At 46.0% G+C, this 7,859-nt stretch overlaps 1 protein-coding gene across 1 annotated transcript; it reads right to left on the bottom strand.

Moving 5' to 3' along the window:
• Positions 1 to 1,207: 1,207 nt before the first annotated feature.
• c1qbp (complement component 1, q subcomponent binding protein) lies at positions 1,208 to 7,333 on the bottom strand. Its single transcript, XM_056285045.1, has 6 exons — positions 7,028 to 7,333; positions 5,887 to 6,037; positions 5,701 to 5,791; positions 4,895 to 4,993; positions 4,618 to 4,743; positions 1,208 to 1,943 (listed from the first exon to the last, which is right to left on the bottom strand). The coding sequence occupies exons 1-6, from the start codon at positions 7,278 to 7,280 to the stop codon at positions 1,794 to 1,796; spliced, it is 870 nt and encodes a 289-aa protein (XP_056141020.1). The 5' UTR covers positions 7,281 to 7,333; the 3' UTR covers positions 1,208 to 1,793.
• Between the last annotated feature and the right edge of the window lie 526 nt (positions 7,334 to 7,859).

Here is a 7,859-nt window from a genome sequence, read left to right as displayed (position 1 = left end):
AGTATATATATATTCCCACACTTGTCCTATACAAAACCAGTCACATCTGTTGATACTAACCAGTCTAATAAAAGCAATTGAAAACTTTTATTCCACAAAAAAAAAGTTACCTCAACCTGACACAGACTATGTTGTTGTAAGAGGGTTTTGTGTTCCCCCACATTCCTCCAGTTACAGATTGAACCGCTTGGGGCAGATGTTAAAGCCCATCTGACATCCTGACCGTTTTTCCAGGTTTCAGCAGTTTCTTTGCTTTAGATCGATACTGTTCAAGCTTTGGTCTATCGAGGCAAACTCTAAAGAAACGATAAATCTCAGCCCCTCGTATATCATTCATTCATTCATCATCAGCCCCTTCCTCGGGGTCAGGTCACGGTGGCAGCAAGCCAAGTAGGGCACTCCAGACGTCCCTCTCTCCAGCAACGCCCTCCAGCTCCTCCTGGGGAATCCCAAGGCCCAGATTGGACATGTGGTCCCTCCAGCGAGTTCTGGGTCTACCCCGGGGTCTCCTCCCAGTTGGCCGTGCCCGGTAAACCTGCAAAGGAAGGCGCCCAGGAGGCGTCCTGATCTGATGCCCGAACCTCCTCAACTGGCTCCTTTCGTTGCGAAGGAGCAGCGGCTCTACTCCGAGCTCCTTACCCTAAGGCTGAGCCCAGACACCCTACGGAGGAAACTCATTTCGGTCACCGCCCAAAGCTCATGACCATAGGTGAGGGTTGGAATGAAGACTGACTGGTAGACTGAGAGCTTTGCCTTCCGGCTCAGCTCCTTCTTCACCACAACGGTCCGGCACAACGTCCGCATTACTGCTGATGCTGCACCAATCCGCCCGTCGATCTCCCGCTCCACCCTACCCTCACTCGTGAACAAGACCCCGGGATATCTCTGCTCTTGGCAGATGATGTGGTTTTGTGGGCTTCATCAGAACGCGACCTCCAGCGCGCACTGGGGCGGCTTGCAGCCGAGTGCGAAATGGCCTGGATGAGAGTCAGCACCTCCAAGTCTGAGGCCATGGTTCTCTACCGGACACTGGTGGCGTGCTCCCTCCGGGTTGGGGATGAGTCGTTGCCTCGAGTGAAGGAGTTTAAGTATCCCTCGCATATCATTCAGTGTGAAAAACCACTTCCGTTCAACTCAACAGTCGATTTCTTACCTGTACACTAGCCTGTTAATGCCCCATAGTCGGGGGAAAAAATTCAACATCCCATTAATAATCAAACAGTTTTATTGGACAGACTTCTTGTTTTATGACAGACTTTCGACCAATTACAGGAAGAACGTGTACATTTCAACATGTCATGTTTCATTCCAGTGGTCTGAACGACAAAATCAATAGTTGCTAACACGAACTGGCCAGCAGACTTCAACCATCTAGTTGTACACCCTACGGCTAAAACAGACGAGATGAGCTGCACATTTAAGATACCACACTTTATACACTATTTTGGAGCCGTTTACGTGTTTTTGTGGCGATTCCCCCGTATGAATCACAGGCTTTGGACTTTCCTGGATCGTAGAGGTAACACAGAAGTCTTCACTGCCATTTCCCAGCGATAATGTTTAACACGTGGGCAGATATTAACTAATAAGTTACAACAAAACACAGGGCTGACTTATGCAGCCAAGTGCTGAACTTGCAGATAGGTCTATCAAACCGCCATCCGTCTCAACGGAGCCAGATGTCGGTCAGTTAATCGGGATCCGGGCATTTGCTTTCACATTACAGTTTACTGAAGTTATTCGGGGGTGTGCACTGAAGAACGGCCGAGCCTAACTTGTGCCTCTTCTACCCGTTAGTTACACCTGACAAAGCCGCCGAGGTTCTCCAGGAACCCGATGTACTCCTGATGCTCCATGGCCGTGCTCAGCTCCATCAGCTCATCAGCAAATGTGTTGTCGACCCCCCGGTCAGCCAGGAAGTCCATTAAGTGATCGTACAGCGCCTGAAACACACCACCGGCGGAAAAAGCACCCGTTAGTAAAAGAAGAGTGATGCTCAACATTCTCCATGACACTCTTAGTGTCAAATTCTACACTTCTGTACGAAAGATCTCAGATAAAACATGAACCCAAAGACTAGATATAATGTTTTAACACTTGTTAGGGAGGACACACTCTTGGGGTTTTTTTTTTCTTTCCCCTTTTTCCTCCCTAATTGTACTTGGCCAATTACCCCACTCTTCCGAGCCGTCCCGGTCGCTGCTCCACCCCCTCTGCCGATCCAGGGAGGGCTGCAGACTACCACATGTCTCCTCCAGTAGGAGTTGCCAGCAGCTTCTTTTCACCTGACAGTGAGGAGTTTCACCAGGGGGACGTACTGTGTGGCAGGATCCCGCTATCCCCCCCCAGTCCCCCCCCCCCACCCCCGAACAGGCGCCCCAACCAACCAACCAACCAGAGGAGGTGCTAGTGCAGCGACCAGGACACATACCCACATCTGGCTTCCCACCCGCAGACACGACCAATTGTGTCTGTAGGGACGCCCGACCAAGCCGGAGGTAAAACGGGGATTCGAACCACCGATCCCCGTGTTGGTAGGCAACGGAATAGACCGCTACACTACCTGGATGCCTGGTTTTGAGACTTTCTATGGCTATACTCCCTCTGCATGCAAGGGATGCTGAAGGACGTGCCTCAGCCATAGGAATAAAACATCTAACATACTTAATAATTGCATCAATAAATTAGCACATTTATAAAAAAATATATATAAAATATAGTTATCACAAAAAATAAATAAAAAGATTTAAGTATTACCACAAAGTCAGTGTTTCAAACAAAACACTATGAACTGTAAAACACATTTCCCTTACTAATATGAATAAGCCCAGCTAAAGCTCTGGTTAATGGCGTACGTTATGTTTTTGGCTCTGGTTAATGGCGTACGTTATGTTTTTAGCTCTGGTTTATTATGTTTTTAGCTCTGGTTAATGGCGTACGTTATGTTTTTAGCTCTGGTTTATTATGTTTTTAGCTCTGGTTAATGGCGTACGTTATGTTTTTAGCTCTGGTTAATGGTGTACGTTATGTTGTTAGCTCTGGTTAATGACGTACGTTATGTTTTTGGCTCTGGTTAACGGCGTACGTTATGTTTTTAGCTCTGGTTTATTATGTTTTTAGCTCTGGTTAATGGCGTACGTTATGTTTTTAGCTCTGGTTAATGGCATACGTTATGTTTTTAGCTCTGGTTAATGGCGTACGTTATGTTTTTAGCTCTGGTTAATGGCGTACGTTATGTTTTTAGCTCTGGTTTATTATGTTTTTAGCTCTGATTAATGGCGTACGTTATGTTTTTGGCTCTGGTTAATGGCGTACGTTATGTTTTTAGCTCTGATTAATGGCGTACGTTATGTTTTTAGCTCTGGTTTATTATGTTTTTAGCTCTGATTAATGGCGTACGTTATGTTTTTAGCTCTGGTTAATGGCGTACGTTATGTTTTTGGCTCTGGTTAATGGCGTATGTTATGTTTTTAGCTCTGGTTAATGGCGTATGTTATGTTTTTAGCTCTGGTTAATGGCGTATGTTATGTTTTTAGCTCTGATTAATGGCGTACGTTATGTTTTTAGCTCTGGTTAATGGCGTACGTTATGTTTTTAGCTCTGGTTAATGACGTACGTTATGTTTTTGGCTCTGGTTAATGGCGTACGTTATGTTTTTGGCTCTGGTTAATGGCGTACGTTAGGTTTTTAGCTCTGATTAATGGCGTACGTTATGTTTTTAGCTCTGGTTAATGGCGTACGTTATGTGTTTAGCTCTGATTAATGGCGTACGTTGTTTTTAGCTCTGGTTAATGGCGTACGTTACGTTTTCACTGGCGCTGAAATGACGGGAGCGTTATGCAAAATAGTCAAAGAGGATTTGACTCAATTACGATTCTGTTTTGTCAACTCAATAATAATCGACACATCTCATAGCATAATATATACATTATATACCATAGCATGTGTATTTAGGATAGCTTCTCTCTCTGCATTTTCTCAATATTTTATTTCTATCATATTCTACTTTTATATTTTACCTCCATACAGTACATGTGCTGTCTTGTTTTTTTTTTAGATTTGTACTTCTAATTTTAATCTCCCTTCCCATTTTACATTTTGAGAGCGTCCATAAATAAGCATTGGACCAGCTGCATGGTGTATAATTGTTGCACATGTCAAATAAGCTCAGAACTTGTAGCAATTAATTTATCTGTTCTGTGACGCACTTTGTAACTGTGTTTCGAAAAGTGCTATACAAATAAAGTTTATTATTATTATTGCAATTTCTTCCATGTTTCCCGTTTTACATCCTGTAGAGCCGGGTCCAAACTATGGACCTGAGGCACTACAGGGCAGATGTCATTTGATTGACAGTACTCGTCGTAATATGTGGGCTGTTCTGAGTAGGGCGGTCTTCTGGACTGCACAGATGTTGATGTTGCCTGGGATACCAACATCATCATTATTATTATTATCATTATTATTATCTAGGCTATATGTAGTTTTCCCTTTCCGGGGAAGCCTTCCTAAATCCCCTTACACGACTCGGCAGATTACTCAGTTACCGACATAACCCAGAGCCGCCGCCCCAGTTCCACGTTGGGAGAGGCACGGCTTTCCTGCGGGATGCCTCACCCAGTCCAGAGAGTCCGTGTTGAGCGTGTAGGCGGTCTCTTTCCACTCCACATCTCCCTCCGGCTGAAAACTGACTTCGCGGATGGCAAAGATGTCGCTCTCCTCCTCTTCCTCACCGCGGCCTACCTAGAAAACAAGACAGGGGGCTTTGACGTCGAACCCACGAAATCCGCGGTTGCGGAGGAGACTGACAGGAAGGGCAGCGAGAGTTTCTGTTGCTGTGTGATCAAACCCGACGTGTCGATTTGAGAATACGATGAACGGGGTGGAAACGTACCTCGTCCTCGGGGTAGTGACAGTCAAACACCAAGGAATGTTGCTTCGCAGCCTGTTTTGTTACCTCGACGACAAAGTTGGGAGTTGACACAATTTCCGGCTGTAAAGAAAATCGTCACATCGAAATCAGAGGAAATGATAAAACCCGTCTGCATAATACATAGAAAGTCGATTTTGTGTGTGTGTGTGTGTGTGTGCGAGAGAGAGATTTTGTTGAGCTGCCTCCATCATATTATTTTCTGCTGATTCAAAGTAGTGTAACAAGACAACTGAAACGATTTTAGCTGTTGTAAACTTTTGAATTCACAAATGGCCTCCGGTGGGAGCAAGCAGCGGTGCTCTTGTTGTCGGCTCTGTCGATATCAAACACCAACACAATTACCAGAACCAGCACTGGTGTCACAAGTTTAATATGACAACAAATCTCTGAGATGGTTTCAAGACATCCATCCATTATCCAAGCCAAGGGTTGCAGGAACCTATCCCAGCAGTCACTGGGCGGCAGGTGGGGAGACACCCTGGACAGACCGCCAGTCCATCACAGGGCCAACACATTCACAGCTAGGGACAATTTAGTACGGCCGATTCACCTGACCTACATGTCTTTGGACTGTGGAAGGAAACCCACACAGACACGGGGAGAACATGCAAACTCCACACAGAGGACGATGCGGGACGACCCCCAAGGTTGGACTACCCCGGGGCTCGAACCCAGGACCTTCTTGCTGTGAGGTGATCGCGCTGACCACTGCGCCGCAGTTTCAAGTCAATATTTTACAACATCAAATCAAGTTCACCGTGGCTCACCTCGTCCTCTGCCGGTTTCTGCTGTGCCTGATCAGCCTCTTCCTCGAAGTTGGGAGGAATGCTATTATTGATGTTGAACGTAACCGTAATTCTGAAACGGAGAAAAGTAGCAAAACGTGTAATCGATGTGAGGGAATATCTATTATGACAATTCAACTGCATCCTCAACAACTGCGACGATCTTACTTTTCTCCAGCAATATTCCTAACGAGTTTGGCCTCTGTGCCGTTCTTCTCCAGCTCCCAACCTCCAGACATCTTCGGAAGGTTTTTGCTTTTCTGGATCTTCATCTCCTCTTTGATTTCATCAGACAAGAAAACACCAAACGCCTTGTCACCTGTTTCCAAGGTAACCGGGTTAGTGACAGTGAGACTATGCAGTCGGTGACTATGTGTCATGATGCACTGACATCCTCCTGGGATAAGAGAAATACCCCTTCAATAAAGCATTATGAAGTTCTAATGGGGTAAATACAATAGCTGGCTTATACCAAACTGTGGAAATGTGTGACCCTGCAGAACTTGGGCTACACCCCCCCCCAGGTAGAGTCCTTCAGTATGCTCAATTTGAAGTGTAGCGATCATCAATGAAATAATTAACAGAAGAAGAAGAAGACTTTTTTCCATCGGTGTCAATTTGAATGGCAGAATATGAAAACACGTAATAGATTATACAAATTCTTTGTTCAGCAGGCAGGACATAAACAAATAAACTAGAGCTCACATCAGTGTTGTACCAACTACAGAGACTCATGATTTGCATGGGAGTGTCGTCATCCTCTAGAACAGGACTTGAGAATTAGAAGCACACGCCCCCCCTTACATTGTGGAAATGCAGTGTAGCTACAAGAGGCCTTATTTTGTCATGCAACAGTTGTATCTTACCAAAGGTGGCCCTCAAGTAGTTGTGGACACCGGTGTTGAACCTTTACATGTGACCCCTGCCATGCTCGCGCGCAATTTCTGATCTTGAAAATGGCTTGTCGAAAGACACTCGTCATCAAATCCAGCAGTGTCTACACTAACGTTCAAGACCTTAATTCCTGGCGTTAAGTGTTGGTGGCTCATGTGAACCATCCTGTGATGACAACCGTTGTGTTCATCACGCTTGAAAATGCTACACTTTGTCAAGTACCAACAAATCTATACAACTTCTATGACGGTTATGAATTGGACTTCACACGAGGGTACGTCATTACATTTCTAAAGCTAACTTGCTTACACACAGAGAGAGAGAGAGAGAGAGAGAGAGAGAGAGAGAGAGAGAGAGAGAGAGAGAGAGAGAGAGCTGAGGCTAGCTTAATAAAACACGTTGTTTAAAACGTTACCTTCTGTGTGCAGACCACCGCAGCCGCACGACACGGACGACTTCACCACTTTTGAGCTGAACAGTTTCGGCCTGTAACCAGAGGACGCGCCGCTGCTGGTCATCACCCAGAGGGTCCGGGTGAAGGGCCGACTCGAAGCCGAAATCGGAGCGCACAGGGTCGGGCTTGCGAGTGGAGGAGCTCGGGCCGTGGACGCAGAAGCGGTGGAGAGTCGAACAGCGGCTCCGACCGCACGGCTGAGAGACTTCAGCATGGTGGTGCTCTGATAGACAGACGCCTTGGCCGGGAAAGGGATGTGTACAGGGCCGCCGACTCGTCCTCCTTCAGCAGCGTAATCTACCCAGCCGAATACCGAACCCACGTGGGGAAGGACACATTGACCTCCCCAAACTATGACCTCTGAACCGGAAGTAGTAATCCGCGGAGTAAGTGATGTCACAATAATGGTCTTCAGAAATGCGTCTGTCCCCCTGCCAAGCGGCAAATGAAGTCAATTCCCAGTCGCTTCGGAATGAGCGAACACGTGGTCAGACTTAAAACCAACTAAGCTACGAGATAAAGATATTTTGTTAAATTCTGAGTAAAATTTTGTGTAAGAATATTGCATATTTATTGAACCCTCTCTTATGGTATATTTTCGTGTATGTAAATGGACATACAAGAAAGCGTCTTTATGCCAGGGCCCAGTGGACCTGTGCGCCCTCAACACATCCTGGAAGGGTAACTCAAACCAAGACTGGTCCGTCTAACTTTCACCACATTCACTGCGCATGTGCCTGTTTATTCAAATTTGGGAGGGGGGGGGTGAGAATCGACGTGATTTTAATACATA

The sequence above is a fragment of the Lampris incognitus genome, chromosome 8 (assembly GCF_029633865.1).
Source record: "Lampris incognitus isolate fLamInc1 chromosome 8, fLamInc1.hap2, whole genome shotgun sequence".
Lineage (NCBI taxonomy): Eukaryota > Metazoa > Chordata > Actinopteri > Lampriformes > Lampridae > Lampris > Lampris incognitus.
This window is presented reverse-complemented; position numbering and strand designations above follow the sequence as displayed.

Coding starts and splice junctions, on each gene's coding strand:
- c1qbp (XM_056285045.1), bottom strand. CDS start 7,280: ATGCTGAAGTCTCTCAGCCGTGCGGTCGGAGCCGCTGTTCGACTCTCC. Junction 5,792..5,886: donor AGGAATATTGCTGGAGAAAA/GTAAGATCGTCG, acceptor TCTCCGTTTCAG/AATTACGGTTACGTTCAACA. Junction 4,744..4,894: donor GTCACTACCCCGAGGACGAG/GTACGTTTCCAC, acceptor CTTGTTTTCTAG/GTAGGCCGCGGTGAGGAAGA.